The sequence below is a fragment of the Aquarana catesbeiana genome, linkage group LG10 (genome assembly GCF_042186555.1).
Source record: "Aquarana catesbeiana isolate 2022-GZ linkage group LG10, ASM4218655v1, whole genome shotgun sequence".
Taxonomy (NCBI): domain Eukaryota; kingdom Metazoa; phylum Chordata; class Amphibia; order Anura; family Ranidae; genus Aquarana; species Aquarana catesbeiana.
The window spans coordinates 74,611,551-74,631,962 of NC_133333.1; the positions used below are offsets into that span (position 1 = coordinate 74,611,551).

The 20,412-nt window shown below is 47.4% G+C and overlaps 1 protein-coding gene across 2 annotated transcripts in view; it reads right to left on the reverse strand.

The window, feature by feature from the left end:
* Window positions 1-1,030: 1,030 nt before the first annotated feature.
* LOC141110735 (receptor-type tyrosine-protein phosphatase H-like) overlaps window positions 1,031-20,412 on the reverse strand; it is a 788,595-nt gene continuing 769,213 nt past the window's right edge. For both annotated transcript variants that reach the window (XM_073602293.1, XM_073602291.1), the window contains 2 exons: window positions 13,634-13,769; window positions 1,031-4,150 (listed from right to left, as the gene is read on the reverse strand). In XM_073602293.1, the coding sequence (XP_073458394.1) occupies window positions 4,001-4,150; window positions 13,634-13,769 (286 nt within the window). In that variant the 3' untranslated portion in view covers window positions 1,031-4,000. The remainder of the gene's footprint in view (window positions 4,151-13,633; window positions 13,770-20,412) is intronic.

Below are 20,412 nucleotides of genomic sequence, written 5' to 3' on the forward strand. Positions count from 1 at the left end.
GAACAGAGCCCGAGCAGATGACCACATCTTCCTCTCTGAGATGAGACTTCCCGAAGCCCAACCCAAGACGCAGCGGATCCCAGACCGAGCGGTCTTCAGGTCCTCCTCTAAGTCATCCCTCCTGAAGAACAGAGTCTACAATTCAAGCCAAGTTTTCCTTTTCTATGAACTTAAGGACTGATTAAGAAGAAGATCAAGATTCACCAAGGGACACATGGGAGCATATGACAGAGGAGGGCCTGTTGAGGAAATTTTATTATGTGTGTTTTATGTCTTGTCACCTGTCCCCAGGTGAGAAGGGGTCCCTAATAGGGTCCCCCTATTGCAGTGTCCTCTGTACCCTTATAGCAGTGTCCTCTGTCCCCCTTCACATCACTACCATAGTGCCCTCTGCCCCCTCCTCCATAGCAAGCTTCCTGTGCCCCCAAAGCAGTGTCCTCTGTCCCCTGCACCCCCTCACTATAGTGTCCTCTGTCTCCTGAACCCCCCCTGTAGGGTCCTCTGTACCCCCATAGTGTTCTCTGTACCCCTCCACCACACACACACACAAAGGTAGAAATCTACTACCTTACACAGGTATACAGCAAGCAGAGCAGAGAAATTGGCATCACAGAGCTGGATGGGGGGGGGGCGCTGGAGTTAACTTTTCACATTAACAGGCTGGTGATTGGTTGCTAGGATCGCCCGACAACCAATCACCTGCTGTGTAATGAAAAAAGTTAACTCCACTGGTTCCCGCCCCCATCCAGCTCTGTGATACTGGCCGCTCGCTGCTGTCCAATGAGGAGGACAGCGGTGAACATTTTATAAATTAATCACGGCACTGATGGGGCCAGACGTCTAGCGGTGGCAGGCCGGGTGCAGCCCGTGGGCCGTGGGTTGCCGACCCCTGGCTTAAGTGGAGCAGTTTGCCCAGCTGTACCAATTTTTTTTATAGGATGACAGACCAATTTCAAGCAGATTCTCTTCAACTTTTTGTCAGCCCAGCATATGCGGCTTTCTAGCTAAAGAAAAAACACATTACGACAAATATGATACATTCTAGTCAATGCTAGACATTTATTAGCTAGATGCAAGGAACAATGATATTTAGCAATCAATCAGTTTGTACTTGCCATCAGTTTAGTGCATTCAGAACAATAAGGCTAGGTTCACACTATTGTGAATTGGGTTTCCCCACATCCAATGTCAGGAGATTGTAACCAGCTCTCTATGGTAAGGTGACCAGATTTTTAAAATGAAACCCGGGTACATGTTTTTTTTTTTTTTTACTAGTAATGGTGGCAATCAGCGACTTATAGCGGGACTGCGCTATTGCGGCCAACAAATCGGAACACTAAGTGATACTTTTGACACTTTGTGGGAACCAGTGAACAGTGCTAACAATATGCACTGTCACTGTACTAATGGCACTGGATGGGAAGGGGTTAAATGTGTGCCTAACAAGTGCTTGCTCACTGTGGGGGAGGTGCTTTTACTAGGGGAAGGCATAGATCCCTGTCCCTGCTTTGCAGGAACACAGGATCAGTGTCTTCCATACTGACAGAACGGCGATCTGCCTTGTTTGCATAGGCAGAATGCCCTTTTGCCTGTGTACAGAATGAACGGTGGGCACCGGAAGACATTAAGACCTGCTGATCGGCTCTGGTACCCAGAAATGCAAGGTATATATATATATATATATATATATATATATATATATATATACACACACACACACACACACACACACACACACACACACATACACACACACAGTAAATCTGCTATGGGGCGGTCGGCAACTGGTTAAGATCATCAACATTATGATAACACACAGGCATTAGGCACTCTATCATGGCTCTGACTGGCTCTGTCACAGTGTGTCACATAACATGGCTGCTGGGTGCTGATACTTATGACCAATATGTTAACAAAATCAGCACCTAGTAGCCATGTTATGTGACACACTGTGACAGTGCACTGCCAGCCAGAACCATTCTAGAGTGCCTGTTGCCTGTGAGGGATGATACCATCCATTATGCCAGAGAGACAGACACAGTGCAATATAGTCTATTCACAGACACCCCCAAAGCACAGCTGTTTTGAAGCCTTGAAGGCGCTGGCAGCTTCCCCAATGTTCCTGCTGCTGGACACTGTCAGCTGAGCTCAGCTGCCTCTCTCTGCCAGTCCACCACCGCCCGCCTCACAGCTTCTCAAGTCTCACTCTCCGGGCCCCGGCTACTACTGTGGGGAGCTGAGCTGAGTGGAGGAAGATCACTCTGCCGGGGAAGACAAGGAGATAGGCAGGCAGGCGGCTGGCTGGGACTTGAGCCAAGGCAGAAGAACATGCGAGCGGGAGCAGAATGGGCATGCACCCGAAACTGAAGAAATAGTCCCTCCACTCCGACCAGCACACGATCATTAGAAAGGGGCACAGATAATGGAAAAAGTACACCCCCCTAAGCTAGTAGGAGCGGGGGTTTTTAATTCAGATTTTTTTTTTAATTCTTCACTGACTGTCTTTGAAATTGCCCGGGGCCCCTGTTCAAAACCAATCTGGGGACAGACTTGGTCCGGGGACTGTCCCCGGAAACTGGGGACATCTGGTCACCCTGCTCTATGGAGCCAGTTCACACATCTCCACAGCGGCTCCGGTACGAAGTGCACAGTCCTGTGCGTCTTCTGGTCCATTTCAGGGCCAAATTCAGCCAAAAAATCCTGGGTGAATTCGGACATGAAATGGCGAACGGGGACACACCGGACCCCTGCTGTGAGCCGCTCCATGCTGCGGTGTGAACCCAGCCTAAAAGCCAATATCAGTTTGACTGCTATGATTACTATACTTACTATGGTGTTTTTCTTAAATAAAATGCTTATCATAATTATAAAAGAAAACATAATCAATATGTACATACTGTATATCATATTTCTCTAATTTAGTGCATTATAAAAAATAAATTTGAGACTAAATCATATGTTAAATGAAAACATTATCAAAGAGACCATGTCAGGAAGTAGAAAGGCTTACAATAGCGACTCTCTGTAAAAGAAGAACTTTATACATACAGTACCTCTTCGGTAGGTGGTTTGTTGAACCATTACTCATTTTACCAATATCCGACACTTCTGGTAGTGTCAACTAGAGCACCCCTACTGTGCCAGAATCACATTGCTTCTTTGTGAACACCCATGCAACGTGATTCAGGTGTGGGGAGAAAAAAAAAAAAAAAAAAAAAAAAGGGTCGTGCACCATTTTGGTGCGTATACGATGAGATTTCAGCCATACAAAACATATGGCTGAAATCGCACCTCACAGACATTGCATGTGATGTGAACAGGAATGCAGTGCGATTACTTTGTGAATCTCATGCAAGTTTTCCCACGCACCAATGTGAACCCAGGCTGAAGCTCGATTCACATCTATGCATGTTGCTTTTGAGCGTTTCAGCAGTGCTTTTTGCTGTGCTTTCTGCTTTTTTACCGCAATTTGCGTTTTGCGTCTTTTTTTATTTTTGTACATTCACTGTATATAGCTGGTTGCTAAAGAGCAGGTTGGGAAGCCGGCCACCGCACCCTTAGCAACGGATGAGTCATCAGCTGTTAGTGGGCTTCCCCGCTGACAGCTGAATGTAAAAATAAAATTCACAAATAAACAGCGTGGCCCTTCAGTCTGGGAGGACTGGGCTTGGGGAGAATTTTCCCCCAAAGCCAGCACAAATAAAATATGTTTGTGGCCCTGAGTGGTAATATTTACCCATTCAGATCTCAAATAGAGTGGGATTTACTAGTAGTGGCAGCTGCTGGAATATACTGTAGCTATCTATTCCCTATTTAAACATGATCACAGCTCCTGGCAGAGGTAAGTCTTCTAGGTTTGATTCAGACCATAGACAATATAAAAAAAAAGCTCTTAAACACACATATGAACATCCTTTGAAAGCTCACAGGAAGGTTATATTCTTGCTATGTCCATATTGCTCTCATCAGCTCCAGTGCAAAGATCCTCAGTGCTTTACAGCTAAGCATTTTCTCTTTGGAAATTTCGGACTACTGTAGCATTTTCATAGATAAGATCTGTGGGAACCTGATTTTCATAAATATTTTCCTCTGAGTCTGAAGATTGGTCAATTAGGTCCAGCATACACTTGTTGAGGAATATATATTGTTCCTACAAAAAGATTAAAAAAAAAACCTTAGTGACGATGTTTATGCATAAATCTCTGTTAATAATGTACCAAAATGAAAGTTACTTATTTGTAAGTGAAACGCATTATGCAAGTTACTTCCACAAAGTAAAGCACCTTGGCTCCTTCCAATTGCTTGCTTGATCCTCGATTGGAGCAACCAGTGACTACATTATTCTGCCCTGTGTAATATTTTTGTGTGCTAACAATCCTAAAACACATAGAAGTATTCCTATATTTACAGTAGTGACTAGTAATATCACATAATGTTATTTATTTTAGTTAAAAACTGCGCAGGTTCAAGGAGGTCAACATTTTTTTTTAAAGTTCATTTCACCTTTATACTATTTTCTTTGTTAATATTCTAAATGCTCCTACATACAGTAGATGGCAGGCAAAAGTGCATGAATGTAGGCATACATTAAACTGCAGTATACTGTATCCGCTGACCTGAAGGTTTGCCAAGTGCTGTGCCTTCAGGAAAGCAGGGGACCATGGAGGACTATCCTGTTCTGTTATGGGCTCCATCCTGTGGAAGTCGGCATCCCCTATTGGACAGCCATCTTGACTCAAAACTGCCTAAATAGGAGATTCTGCATCATTTGGTGCACCCTCACTGTGGGAGTGAGTTAGGGATGGAGCCTTGCTGATTAAGGAGATAGTAGGAACAGCATCAGAGGAACTGCATTAGGGAGAGGCACCTGTTGAGGAGGGAAAGAATAGGCTTCCCATTACAGCGTTTCTTTTTCGTAAGCTTTTCAAAGTCTCCCACTTGCAGCCACATATCTTCAAGGACTTTTGGGGATTACTGTGTGACCTCAAAGGGAAGTAAACCTCTGGCATTCTATGATCAGTAAGTATATAACACCTTGCTGCCTTGCTGATAAACATTACTTTCTCTGCCTGCGATACGGTCTGATCTGCCACATACAGTATCATCCCATACCCAGTCTGCTTCCTAATCTCTCCACTCTGTAATGTGCGCTGTCTACCTCTCCTTCTGACTGTTCTGTCCTCTCTCCTTAAACGTTCTTTCCTTCACCCCTTTTCTCCACCCCACAGCTTATATATATCACCCTCACTTCTGTCCTCTCCTTATTACTGCGCGCCTCAACTCCTGCTAATTCTTAACCCACATGCTAAAAACCACCAGCAAAACAGGGCATGTCCCTTCTAGAAAAAAAAAAAAAAACACTCCCATATTACTTCCCTCATCCTGCTGCTTCTCTAAACTTCTGGAGATATATCTCTAAACCCTGGGCCTCCATCATTTAATTTCGACCAACACATCTCCGGCACCCCCCATCCTGTGGCAGCAGCCACAATACACACAATCTAGCTTTTATTCCTCTTCTTCCCAGAACCAGCCACCACTTCTCATGTGCTCTTTGGAATGCCTGTAACAAACTCACCATGACCTTTTTATTGAAAACTCCTTTAACCTACTTGCTGTTACTGAAACCTGGCTTCAAGAATCTGCCTCTGCCTCTTTTGCTTCCCACTCCCATGATGCCCACCTCTAGACTCTCCCAGACTCAGTTTATGGGAAGAAAGGGGAATCATAATCCTTCTATTCCCACAAAGCACTTTTCAGGTTCTTCACTCACCTCTCTCTTTGTCCCTCATCATTTAAGAATCACTATTGATCCTGAACTATGTATTTGTCTATGTTCTCCAGTTTTTTAACAGTTACTGTGATCTATGTGATCTCCTGGACCAGTGTCAAGATTCTAAACAGCTCAGTCTAACCTCTTTTGACATAAAACAATGGAGCCACACTTTTACTTAAAGTGGTTGTAAACCCCCAAAAAAGTGGTTGTAAACCCCAAAAAAACTACAAGACAAAAGCATAATGAGCTAGTATGCATAGCATACTAGCTCATTATGTATTACTTACCTTAGATTGAAGCCCCCGCAGCGGTCCTCGTTCACATTGCTCCCGGAGTTACTTCCGGGTATTGAGGGCTCCAGCGCTGTGATTGGCCAGAGCCGCGATGACGTCACTCCTGCACATGCGCTTGGGAGCCGCCGATAACGGCACATTCTAACTGAAGCAACAGCACGTATGTGCAATTGCTTCAGTGCGCATGTGCCGATGACGTTGGCACATGCAAATACAGGGGATAGCTCCTAAACCATCCAGGGTAGCTACAGGTAAGCCTTATTATAGGCTTACCTGTAGCAAAAAGTGTGTTGTAAGGGTTTACAACCACTTTAATCTGATAACAACTCCATTGACCTTATATTTTCCTACCTATGCATTCCTTGCAACCTCTCCAACAATCCTTTTCTCCTCTCTGATCACTACCTTATCAGCTTCACTCTCTCCCTGTGTTCCAATTCCTTTTCCTCAAAACACCTAATAGAAACATTTGTAGAACCACCTGTAGAAACAACAGTTTACCGTCATCTTCCCTGGACACACTCGCCCCCCTCATGTAACCACTAGGGATAAGCCGAACACCCTCAGTTTGGTTCGCGGCAGAACATGTGAACGGACCAAAAGTTCGCAGGAACAATCAAACACTGTTAAAGTCTATGGGACCCAAACGTGAAAAATCAAAAGTGCGAATTTTAAAGACTAATATACAAGTTAATGTCCTAAAAAGTGTTTAGGGACCCGGGTCCTGCCCCAGGGGACATGTATCAATGCAAAAAAAAGTTTTAAAAAGGGCCGTTTTTTTGGGAGCAGTGATTTTAATAATGCTTAAAGTGAAAAAATAAAAGTGAAATATTCCTTTAAATATCGTACCTGGGGGGGGTGACTATGGTATGCCTGTAAAGTGGCACGTGTTTCCCGTTTTTAGAACAGTCCCTGCACAAAATGACATTTCTAAAGGAATAAAAGTCATTTAAAACTGCTTGCGGCTGTAATGTAATGTCGGGTCCAGGCAATATGGATGAAAATTATTGAGAAAAACGGCATGGGTACCCCCCAAATTAAAAAAAGAAAAGGTGTGGGGCCCCAGGCCCTACATACTCTGAACAGCAGTATACAGGCAGTCCAAACAAGACAGGGACTGTAGGTTTGTTCTTAAGTTGAATCTGTTTGTAATTTGGAAGAGGTACATTTTGTAAGTGTAGCTCCAGACAAAAAATCAATTTTTAAGGTTTTTGGATAACATAGGGAAGGGTTATCACCCCTGTAACATTTGTTTTGCTGTCTATGCCACTGTTCAGAAGATTTCTCCTCACTTACTGTCCCAATGACAATTGGATTTTGAAAATTTGGGGTTATTAAGGAAACAAGGATTGGTGATAAAGCATCAGTGGAGACACCCTTTTCCCATATTAACTCTTACAGCAGAGAATTTCCCTTCCTAGGGGTAGATTTCCTCTCACTTCCTGTTGTCTCCCTCTGTAAGTATGAGTCGTTTGTAAGTCAGATGTTTGAAAGTAGGGGAACGCCTGTATGTACTATACGGCCTGCCCTATATACTCTGCAGAAAATTGGGCCTTAGGTGTTGGTGGTACCAGAACACTGTAAGCCCTCACAGTTACTCTTGGTGGGCGCAGGAATGGGTTCTGCTGTGAAATATTAGATCAAAAATTGTAATTACATGCCCCTGTTAAACAAGGGCAGAAAAATTGGGTCTTAGGCAGTGGTGGTGGTGCCACAACACTGCAACCCCTCACAGATACTCTTGTTGAGCGCAGGAACAAGCCCTGCTGTTAAAAATTTGATCAAAATTGTAATTACACACCCCTGTTAAACAGGGGCAGAAAAATTGGGCCTAGGCCACTGGTGGTGGTGCCCAGAGCCAAAAATGTTCTTAGAAGCTATCAACATGAACATTGAGGAGGAATAGGATAGTCACTCAGCATAACAGGATAGTCACTTAGCATCAGCATAGGCAGTCTTCAAGGGATCTCACATTCATAAAAAAATTAGTCGGTTACATCAGCATCAGCCGCTTGGTAGCTGGTGATCCAAGACTGATTCATTTTTATGAAGGTCAGCCGATTAACCGAGTCGGTGGACAGGGCACTCTGATCGGTTACAAAGCCTCCAGCAGCACTGAATGTGCGTTCTGAAAGAACGCTGGATTCAGGACAGGCCAGTAGCTCAACTACATACTGTGCAAGCTCTGGCCAGTGATCCATCCTCAAGATCCAGTAACCCAGTGGATTTTCGGTTGGAAGGGTCTCCAAGTCTTATCTTGCCCCTAGGTATTCCTACACCATGTACAACAGACACTGGGGATGGTTGCTGGAACCGATCAGACCTTGGGGCTGCGGACTAAAAAAAAAAAATTGTCTGAACACATTGGTCAGAAGGCCACCCTCTCCACCGCTCCTTCTGTGACTGACTGAAGCATCAGCAACACGTTGTCCAGGAGGACCAGGAAATTGTAACCTCCCAGGCTCTGGAAACACATTGCACAAACCTTTCTGCAAGGCCTCCCGAAGATGTTTCATCCTCTGCTCCCTCTGCAATGGCTGGATAAATTCCGCCACCTTACCCTTGTAACGTGAATCAAGAAGGGTTGCCAGCTAGTACTGATCCCTCTCCTTGATACCATAAATCTGAGGGTCCTTTCGCAGGCTTTGCAGGATCAGGGAGGCCATGCAGCATAGGTTTGCTGAGGCATTCAGTCCAGAGTCCTCTGGGTCACTAAGGACAACCTGATCCGCAGCCACCTCCTGCCAGCCACGTACAAGTCCATGGGTTTCAGGGGCCTGAAAAGGATCCCTTGAGGACTGCTGCTGATGCTGAGTGCCAGGCTCCACCTCCATGCTGAAACAATCCTCCTCCTCTTCCTGTGTGATAGGCGGGCCTGCAGGAATACTGTCTGGATAAAGGGGGCCTTGAGAGGTAAGGAAGTCCAGCTCTTCCTCCCCCTTTCTGACTCAAGTGCCCTGTCCATTATTCCATACAGCGTGTGCTCCAGCAGGTAGACAAGAGGGACAGTATCACTGATGCATGCACTGTTACTGCTGACCATCCTCGTGGCCCCCTAAAATGGTCACAGGACAGTGCATGCATCCTTGATCATGAGCTACTGGCATGGCGAAAAAAAGCCAAGCTCCCCTGACCCTGTCCTGGTGCCATACTCGCACAGGTAGTCATTGATGGCCCTCTGCTGCATGTGCAGCCGCAGCAGCATTGCCAACGTTGAGTTCCACCTGGTGGGCATGTCACAGATGAGGCGGTTCTTGGGCAAGTTGCATTCCTTTTGGAGGTCAGCCAGCCGAGCACTGGCATTATATGACCGGCGGAAATGCCCACAGACTTTCCTGGCCTGCCTCAGGAGATCCTGTAAGCCCGGGTACCTGCACAAGAACTGCTGCACCACCAAATTAAGGATGTGAGCCAAACAGGGAACATGGGTGAAGTGTCCCTGTCAGAGGGCGGAGAGGAGGTTGGTGCCATTGTTGCAAACCACTATTCCTGGCTGAAGCTGGCGTGGCGTCACCAACCTCTGAGCCTGCCACTGCAGAGCTGGCAGAATCTCTGCCCCAGTGTGGCTCTTGTCCCCTAAGCAGACCAACTCAAGCACCGCATGGCATCTTTTAGCCTGAGTGCTTGCGTAGCCCCTAGAACGCCTACGGAGCACCGCTAGTTCCAAGGAGAAATCTGCACAGGAAGAGGCCATAGAGGAAAAAGAAGAGGAGGGGGTGGAGGAGAAAGGTGTGGCAGAATCACCACTACCAGCATTTTGGAGGCGTGGTGGCGGAACAAGCTCCAACAATACTGCACCCTGTCCTGCATCTTTCCCATGCCTGCTAAACCATGAGTCAGCAGTAATATGCACCTTATCGCTGACCGCCCTGTCCAACGAGGCCAAGACATTGCCTTCCACATGTCGGTAGAGAGCCAGAATGGCCTTCCGAGAACAAAATTGGCGTTTGGGAACCTGCCACTGAGGTACCGCACATTCCACAAATTGTCGAAAGGGGGCAGAGTCTACCAGCTGAAAAGGCAGCAGTTGGAGCACTAGCAATTTAGCCAAAACTAGCATTCAGCCGCTGAGCATGTGGATGGCTGGGACCAAATTACTTTCACCGGTTTAGCAACTGGGGTAGGGAAATTTGCCTGCTACAATCGGATGTTGGTGTACCGCTAGAAGATTTCCCACAAGTGCTTGGGACACCTAATTCTACACCTTCATTCCTCTCAGTGCAGGTCTCTGAGAGGACTGAAGTTATAGTGGGGTTGGAGATCCCAGCTAATGAGGAGCAAGGAGAGGTCTGCCTTGTTCTTTGGTGTGGGTCTTTTAAGTACTGTTGCCAATGGACTGCATGGGAGCTCCACATATGTCTGGTCAAGCATGTGGTGCCCAAGCAGCTGCTGTTTTGGCCATGCTTGATGCGCTTCAGACATATGTTGCAAACAGCAACGGTGCGATATGCTGCACACGTCGTTGGAGATGTGCCTCTTCCTCCTCTCTTCTATCTGGCACCCACGTCTCAAAAAAGGCCCACACCAAAGAACTTTTGAAAAAACGCGCCGAGTCAGCAGCGCCCTGCACATGTGGAGGTCGGCAGTGTGATGCAGTCGGTTGGCTGTCCTTTAGCTGGCCCCTGGAGGGCATCCTGTCTCGGAGATGTGCCTCCTCTTCCTCTTTTCTATCAGGCACCCATGTAGAGTCAGTGACCTCATCATCCCCTCCTCGCCACTACAGCAAACCAGGCAGTATGCTGCAGCTGGGGGAACTAGACTGCCAGTTTCTTGTCCTTCTTGGGCACCCCCTCTCTCTGGGCTCACGTTACTGCCTTCAACCTCAACTTGGGTACCATCATCAGAGCCTTCAAAACGCATCCTCCAGCAGCATGTACCCTACACTGTGGTCGAACAGTTCAGGGGACTCCTCAGGGCATGATGGTTGGGCTAGGCAAGGAGTGATAGATGACATTGAGCCTATGGAAGAGGCCGCTTTGGCAGCTGCATTGGCAGACAAAGTACCCTGAGCCTGGGTGACAGAGGATGAGGAGGATGATGACAGCTTGGTCATCCACTCTACCAACTCTTCTGCATGTTGTGGCTCAACACGGCCAGCTGCCGAAAAAAAAAAAAAAAAGGACAAGCGTGCCCCACGGCCACGTGCTGAGGATGCACCGTGTCCAGTGAGATCTAGCTAACTGAATAAACTGCCTGTTCAAAGTAAATGAAATTACTCTCTCTCTCTCTCTCTCTCTATATATATATATATATATATATATAACGGCAGCAACACACTACACAGGGTCGACGTGCAGGCGGCCTTATATAGTGTGGGGAGTGTACATAACCCCCTGAACCATAATTGGCCAAAGGCACCCTGCCTTTGGCCAATTATGGCTCTTTTTGCTTACAGCACTGTGATCGGCCAAAGCATGTGGGTCATAGTGCATGTTTGGCCAATCATCAGCCAGCAAACCACTACGATGATGGGCCATGACGCGCCACTCGAACGGCCCATAATGTTCGATCTTCGGCGAACGATTGAACAGCCGATGTTCAAATCGTTCCACGGCGGTGGATTTGGGACACGTGGCTGTGGGATCCTCTCCTGTGTAGCTTGGTGAGTCCCCTTGGGGGCGGGGGCCTCGTCTTCCCCTGCTTCAGGGTCTGTAGCAGCAGGGATTATGGGTATGGCGGGGGGGGTGATATCAGGGGGCCAGGTGGGGTCATCGGTTTCCGACAAGGCTGATACAGTAAAGGAGTTGGGTAAGGTTTTGGACACCTTTCACTTGGTTGACGCACCCAAGTGTAAGGTGTATGTAAGCTTTGAGGGCCCGTTGGGGGCGCATCTCCAGTCAGAGGTACAGGAAAAGATATGGAAGGGTGAGTATGTTGAAATTTTTTCCCTGCTGCCGCTTGAGAAGTTCAACTTGGACTGGGTTAAACTGGACGAGCCAAAAAAGGAAGAGGAAGAAAAGCATTGGTATCGCCCTATTCCCTGCTCTTTTGTTAACTGGCTACAGGGGTTCGCTACCTTAGGGAGCGTGATTGGAGAGAAAGCCTGAGAGCTGCTCGCCACTTTTCTGCTACCTGGATGCCATTGGGGAGGCTCAGTGGGTTTATGGGGGTTAGGCGTGGCTCCGGTACGACAAACAATTTCGTCAGCGGAAAGCCATCCGCCCCTCACTGCGCTGGAACCACAAGGACATCAGCTTATGGATGTGATTGGCCAAAGCATGCGGGTCATAGTGCATGCTTGGCCAATCATCAGCCAGCAAACCACTGCGATGATGCAGTGCATTATGGGCCATGACACGCCGCTCGAATTTGGTGCGAACGGCCCATAATGTTCGATCTGCGGCGAACGATCGAACAGCTGATGTTCAAGTCGAACTTATGTTCGACTCTAACAGTCAGCACATCCCTAGTTAACATCATGCTAAGTGCTAAGGTAAAACTCCTTCCAGGCATTCAGAAGCAATTACATGCAGGAAAATACCTTCTGGCCACAGTACCAAGCTTGGGCAGCAGGTGGCAGTGCAGAACACCACAAGAGAGCTTGAGAGAGAGCAAACAGCTGACCTGACATCTCAGCAGCTTCTGTCTTAGGTGAACCTGTAGTCACGTGATTCAGTCAGATCCAGAAGAAGACTGTAGTGAAGCTGTCTGGCTGGACTCTGAAGCCAGGATCCTTGTTCCTTTTACGATGGAAAAGCCATGCCAACCCTCCACACAGCCAGGATTTACCCAGCCACACAACAAAGACCCCGAGGACCAGCAGCGGGGTTCCCTCACCCTGCTCCATTTAGAAGCACTCAGTGGGGACTGCATCCAGGCAGACACGGATGAATGGCCAGGGGTTTACCCCAGCATGGTAGGCACTTGCTCCTGCTATCAATGTGAGGAGAAAAAAAAAAAAAAAAGAGGAATGTGGTGCTGGCTCAGGTGCTAAAATTTATGAGGTAAACTTCCTATTTATGGGGGGGGGGGGGGGGTCGTACCCATGGTTGTGCTGACATGGAGCTGTCAGGAAAGATTTTTTGTGATCGATTTAAATAGTTTTTGTATATATATTTTCAATTTTTGATTCAGTTTTGAAAAGCACCTGAAGATCTTATTATTCAAATTTGTATTATTCTTCTCATGAACTGAGATCTGTGTTACATATTCTCAATAGTACATTTGTCTTGCTTTAAGAAAATTGTGATTTGCAGCAAGATGGCGATTAAGTTGACCCCATCTTCACCCAAAAACAATCAAGACGTGCCTACTGATACCCACAGACTTTGGAACTTCTGGATCAGGTAACAGTTATCTTGGGCCTACAGGTACTATAGGCCCTATACATAATTTTCTAATACCAAACACTGAGGGTCATATTTATAAAGCAGTGAATATGACAATTGCCAGGCATTCACTGCAGGTGAATCTTCCCAATTCATGTGTTTTAAAAGACAGTACTGGAATCATGACCAGTGAATGTTTGAGGAAAGTCACATTGATTACTATAAAAATACCCATGTATGCGATCACTAATCCTGCTAATGAATTATCTTATCATATTACTATTTGATTTACTTACCTCTGTCTGCACCATTAGACCCCTGTTCATTCTCATCTTCTCTACACAGCTATAAATCCCAATACGATGCTCCCTCTCGATCTGCTGGATGAGGTAGTCTAAAGCTATTAGAGTTCCAGTACGACCAACTCCCGCACTATACAGAATAAAAAAAAGGAAAAATATTACATTACATCTGTAGTACTCTGGGTCTATATGCAAAATGTGAATCACTAATATCTAAAATACAGATACATTCCCTAACCTTATGTAATGTATTTGCAATCATGAAAGCGTTTTCTAAAAAAAAAAAAAAAACAGAAAAACTTTTACCTAGTAAAACACATCATAATTGGGATTTTACTGACATAACAGCAGCGAAAGTTTAACTTTTTGGGCATAAATATAATAATAATGTCTAGTATTTACCGCTATAGAGCTCATTAACATACCTGGGAACTTACCGGAATTACATAGTTAGTCAGGCATAAAAAAAAAAAAACAAAAAAAAAAAACAAAAAAACCCACACCAGACCATCTAGTCCAACCAATAGAAAAAAAAAATAGATAACTTTCATATGCACAATCCTATACTGTAAGATATTGGGGTGATTCAGCTCAAGTAGTGTATGTGATTTGAAGAAACACGTGTCAGTCCAGACTGCATTTTCAAGGGCATGGCAGCCCACTTTTATTTAAAGAAAGCAAAAAGTTCAAATCAATTAGAAATTTCCCTCGCAGGGGGATTCCACCATTATTGCGTCATGGTTATTCAGCTTCCTGGCTAAGGATGAGCTCAGGCGTGTTCGCAAACAGCACGTGCAGAGCCCGCCAGGAAGTTGGTACTGCACATCGCTAATCTTAGGCAGTGAGACATTTCCCAATCTCTGCAGCTGCGTATCGGGACAATGTCTCACTGCTTGTGATTAGCGCTCCGCAGTGCTGACTTCCTGGCGGGCTCTGCATGTGCTGTTTGTGAACGCGCCTGAGCTCATCCTTACTCTTGGCTTACTTGCAGCACTGCTGCTTCAGGAGGCCTCACGCCCATTCTTCAGACCTGCATGCTTGGGTCAAGCTCTTTCCTAGCTTACCCAGGGTCAAACTGCCACCTGCAGTCACTCTCCTAAAGAACATGGGTGTCTTCCCAACACTCACACACAGACGTCCTGTCTGTAGTACAGAGTCCTCCTGATTCCTCAGGGAGACTTCCTGTCTGCTTGGGTGGAGCTGTCTCCAAGTGGGAGCTCTGAGCTCTATCCCTGGGATGTTTATGAACCCAGCCCACAGGTGTGCAATCAGCCTTCTGTTTACTAGAACCAGGGTGAAAGTGCTAATCCACACCGTGAAATGGGGTCGCCTCTCCATATATTCCCCCCCCACCCCTGTTTTACACTGGAGGGAGAAATATACCACCCTTCAATCTGGCACCTCTGTGCCTACTACCACCCCCAGAGGTCCAAACCTTTCTGAACACCTTCCTAAGACCCCATTCACACAGGGGCAACACGACTTGCAGGTCGCCTCACCGAGGCGACCTGCACACGACTGCCCGGGCGACTTGCAAAACGACTTCTGTATAGAAGTCTATGCAAGTCGCCCCAAGTCGCCCCCGAAGTCGTACAGGAACCTTTTTCTAAGTCGGAGCGACTTGCGTTGCTCCCCTTAGAACGGTTCCATAGCACAGAACGGGAGGCGACTTGTCAGGCGACTAGGTCGCCTGACAAGTCGTCCCTGTGTGAATGGGCTCTAAAGGGGCACTCCCCCCACCGATTTTTTCCAGGTGTGCTTCCATGAGCACCTCTTTCTAATCTTTGGGGTCCTTTTCTTTTTTACCTCCCACAGACGTACTCTCCCAGAACTGTAGGGGGACTACTTCTATGCCATCTGTCAGGGAGTGACCTCTCTGAGTACCTGGCTCAACTTCAACCAGCGCTTTCTGTGTTTCAGGTTCGCTGATACCTGTGTGGTTACCCTTGGCAACAGTTTTCTCAAAAATATATTAGTTAAAACCACCAGGAACTATTGTCCCATCACTTGCTAGGACACTGTCTGAGGAGGGACCACATCCAGGCAAGCAGTTGCTCTTTATGGGACCTTCCCACAGTTTCACCCTGTTGTCAAACACTCCATCAGCTACTGTTCTTGCAACACACCTTTTTCAATACATTTTTTACACCAGTCTTTTTTACAATTTCTTTTACTGTTAGTATTTTCAGTACCACTGACCTGTCCAACAGTGCTCCAGAGTCATACACAATCTCTGTATGAAGCAATCCAGCACACTGTGAGACAACTTTCCACATTAACACAAAACAATTTTTCCCTTACGTTGTGGGCAAAATTTCTGCTGTGCATTTACGCTCAGTCGGACCTTCAGAAATAAGAGGGTTAATCTCTGCAACCGCCAACGCCCCTTGGCCTATAGGCTGTTCAGCAGATGCCTCTCCTGGCACAGCAGCCATAGTGTCCACTACACCTTTAGCCACAGAACTTTCTTGTTTCAATATATTTTATTTTCAATAAAAGAAACCATAGTAAACAGAGATACAATGCTGCATTAACCACTTCCCGACCGGCACACGCCGATGTACGTCGGCAGAATGGCACGGCTGGGCAAATGGGCGTACCCGTACTTCCCTTTAAATTTGCCACCATGCCATTGCATGCGCGTGCCGGCCGGGAGCTCCATGAGTCGGGTCGCGGGTCCCGCGGACTCGATTGCCGCGGGGATACCCGCGATCGCCTCACAGAGAGGAAGAACGGGGAGATGCTAATGTAAACAAGCATCTCCGCGTTCTGCCTAGTGACAGTGTTACTGATCTCTGCTCCCTGTGATTGGGAGCAGAGATCAGTGACGTGTCACACGTAGCCACGCCCCCCACAGTTAGAAACATTCCCCAGGACATACTTAACCCCTACACTGCGACCTAGTGGTTAACCCCTTCATTTGTATAGCACTGATTGCTGTATAAATGACAATGGTCGCAAAAATGTGTCAAACATGTCCGATGTGTCACTCACGATAAAAAAAAAAAAAAAAAAAAAAAAAATCGCTGATCGCCGCCATTACTAGTAAAAAAAAAAAATTATTATTAATAAAATGCCATAAAAACTACCCCTATTTTGTAAACGCTATAACTTTTGCGCAAACCAATCAATAACGCTTATTGCGATTCTTTTTTACCAAAAATATGTAGAAGAATACGTATCGGCCTAAACTGAGGGAAAAAAAAATGTTTTTTTTCAATATTTTTTGGGGATATTTATTATAGCAAAAAGTAAAAAAATAATGCTTTTTTTTCAAAATTGTCGCTATTTTTTGTTTATAGCGCAAAAAATAAAAACCGCAGAGGTGATCAAATACCACCAAAAGAAAGCTCTATTTGTCAATTTTGTTTGGGAGCCACATCGCACGACCGCGCAATTGTCAGTTAAAGCGACGCAGTGCCGAATCGCAAAAAGTGCTCTGGTCAGGAAGGGGGTAAATTCTTCCGGGGCTGAAGCGGTTAAGGGCCATCGATCCTAAGACGGCTGGCATGGTCACATGTGTAACATAGAAGTCAAGAGGAGCTAAACTGGCAATATTACATGTAACAGACAAAACCTGTAGTGCAAAATGGTCAGTATTTACGGGTAGCAAGTAAAGACTCGGTGTCCATCAATTAATGACAATGTCTTGAGGAGGGGCAAGGGGTAGCCACAGAACCTTCTTTCAGCATTGCTATTAGTCTCTTTGTCAAATTATCCCAATAAGTTTTGCTCTGTTGCACTACATCTGCCCAATGAGACCTAGACAGACCAAGAGGTTCAACAGCACATGAAACACTGCTCTAGAGAAGCAAAAAGGAAACAGAAATAGGTGTAGGGCTGGCATGACAGGTTAGCAGGGCAATTAGGACACAAGGGGTTAACCCGGTGTTTTGAGTTGGTCAGTTTGGTGGGGGAGGCCAGGAGGGGTTTTGCAGGTTAGGTAGGGAGGAGCCAAGTGTGCGGTGGTCAGTTGGAGGTCATCGGACGAAGAATCAGCTTCAGCCTGCCTTTACTGGGTCTATGAGTTTTGCCATGGGTGACAGCCTGGCTTCAGCAGCAGATCTCCGCTTTTTCACAGGGGAAGAGTTGTGCATCGGGAGAGCCTAGGGGCCAGCGTGCTCAGAGGTCACGGCCTCTGGAACGCTTTTCAGCCCCCTCCTCCCCCCTGGCAGGGACCGCAGTGTGGCTTCCACCCCGATCCCGCCTGCCCGTCGCGGGAGATAGGAGCGTGCAGCCGCCTTACCTGGTGAGGCCCCTTCCAGGGAGGCGACCCGGCGAGAGGGAGACTGTTCGGCGCACGCCAGCCAGTCGGTTAGAGCAGCCGGCAGCCCCCTCCTTCTCATGATGGACAGGTCCTCAGATCGGGGGGGGAGGCAGAGCCACGTGCGCCCCGGGCAGCGGGAATAACTGCAGGGAAGAAGGCCCGAAGCTCGGATGGTGCTGCTGGAGCTCGAGTGCGGCACGGCCTGGGTGCTGGGACAGGCGCTTCTAGATCTGGGGCTGGTGCATCCATGATTGATGACCCCTCTGCTGCTGGTCGGCTGGATGCAGCATTCACCAGGTACGAGGGTGAGCTGTCCAGCTCAGACGATGGAGAAGTGCCCGATCGTTCTACGGCGGTGGATTCAGGACGCGCGGCTGTGGGATCCTCTCCTGTGTAGCCTGGTGAGTCCCCTTGGGGGCAGGGGCCTTGTCTTCCCCTGCTTCAGGGTCTGTAGTGCCGGGATTATGGGTATGGCAGGGGGGGTGTGTCAGGGGGCCAGGTGGGGTCGTCGGTTTCCGACAAGGCTGATACAGTGAAGGAGTCAGGTAAGGTTTCGGACACCTTTCGCTTGGCTGACGCAGCCAAGTGTGAGGTGTATGTAAGCTTTGAGGGCCCATTGGGGCGCATCTCAAGTCAGAGGTGTGGGACAAGATATGGAAGGGTGAGTATGTTGAAATTTTTTCCCTGCTGCTGCTTGAGAAGTTCAACTTGGACTGGGTTAAACTGGATGAGTGAAAAAAGGAATTTTATTCCCTGCTCCTTTGTTAACTGGCTACAGGGGTTCGCTATCTTAGGGAGCGTGATTGGAGAGAAACAGCCTGAGAGCTGCTAGGCACTTTTCTGCTACCTGGATGCCATTGGGGAGGCTCAGCGGGTTTATGGGGGTCAGGCGTGGCTCCGGTACGACAAACAATTTCGTCCGCCCCTCACTGCGCTGGGACCACAAGGACATCAGCTTATGAAGCCATGTCGTCTGCATGGGCCTTTACAGTGTTTTTTCCCAGCAGGGCCAGAAGTTCGGATGCCCCAGGAAAGCAAGCCTCTAAACGATGTGGGTTTTGTTGGCAGTACAACGAGGGGGCGTGTAGGTTTAAAAACGGTTGCCGTTTCAAACATGAGTGCTGCGGTTGTGGGGGCAGTCACACGCTGTCTTCAAACAAGGGAAAGGCCATTCCGAAGATGCTTCGGGTAGCAGGGACGGAAAGGATGCTTCCTTTCCTAAATAGGTACCCGGACCGGGTGGCTGCCCGGCTCCTGGAATTGGGTTTTACAGAGGGTTTTCGGATTCCATGTTCACTTACGCGCATTCCCCCAGTGTCCAAAAATTTGCGTTTGGCCCTGCTTCACCCTTCGGTGGTTTCTGAGAAACTATGCAAGGAAGTGGCATTAGGGCACCATTTCCCCCGTTAGTGGATTTGGTGATTTCACCATTGGGGGGTGGTACCCAAAAGGAGCCCCAGAAATTTTGTTTAATTCATCACCTTTCCTTCCCTAAGGGGGGCTTGGTTAATGATGCGATTGACCCGGGTGCCTTTTCCGTGTCATATACCTCCTGTGATGCCGTTTTTTTGGGGGTCCGGTATTACGGACCGGGCGCGCCCATGGCCTATGTGGAGGCGCTCTTTCGGCTGCTGCTGGTCCATACGCCAAGTTTTTATCGCCTGGGGTGTCATTGGCTTGATGCCTTTTATGTGGACCGATGTCTGCCTATGGGCTGTTCGATCTCTTGCTTCCTGTTTGAGACCTTCAGTTCATTAGTGGAATGGGTGGTGCGGGACGTCAATTCCGTCATTCACTATCTTGACAATTTTTTATGCGTGGGCCCTCCTTCCTCTAGGTTGTGTGGTATCTTGCTGGCTACTCTACAACATATTTTGGAACGCTTTAGAATACCGCTTGCGCCTGACAAGACTGTCAGCGCAGTGGTCGAGCTTAGCTTTCTGGTTTTGTTATTGATTCCCAGGCAATGGAATGTTGGTTGCCTGATGACAAGTTGATTGCTCTGCAGTCAGAGATCCACTTGTTGATAGGTAAGCACAAAATCCAACTGCGACAGCTACAGTCCATTTGGGGAAAGTTGAACTTTGCATGCAGGTCTATGCCTATGGGGAGGGTGTCGCCGTTTGTCGGCTGCGACAACGGGCGTCTCTTCTCCTACTCATTTCATTACACTGACGCGGGACCACAGGGAGGATCTTCGTGTTTGGCATGTTTTCCTAGACTCCTTTAATGGCCATTCGCTTTGGATGGAAGGGCCGGTGAGTAATTTTGATTTGGAATTTTTTTACCGATGCGGCCGGTTCATCAGGATATGGGGCCTTTTTTGGGGGACTATGGAGTGCAGAGCGCCGGTCGGATGACTGGCAGGGGGCGGGTTTTGTCAAAAATCTTGTTCTGCTGGAACTGTTTCCGGTTATTGTCGCGGTGGAGATCTGGGGTGAGTTCTTTCATGATAGGAAGATTCATCTCCATTGTGACAATTTGGGGTTGCTTCAGGTCATCAACC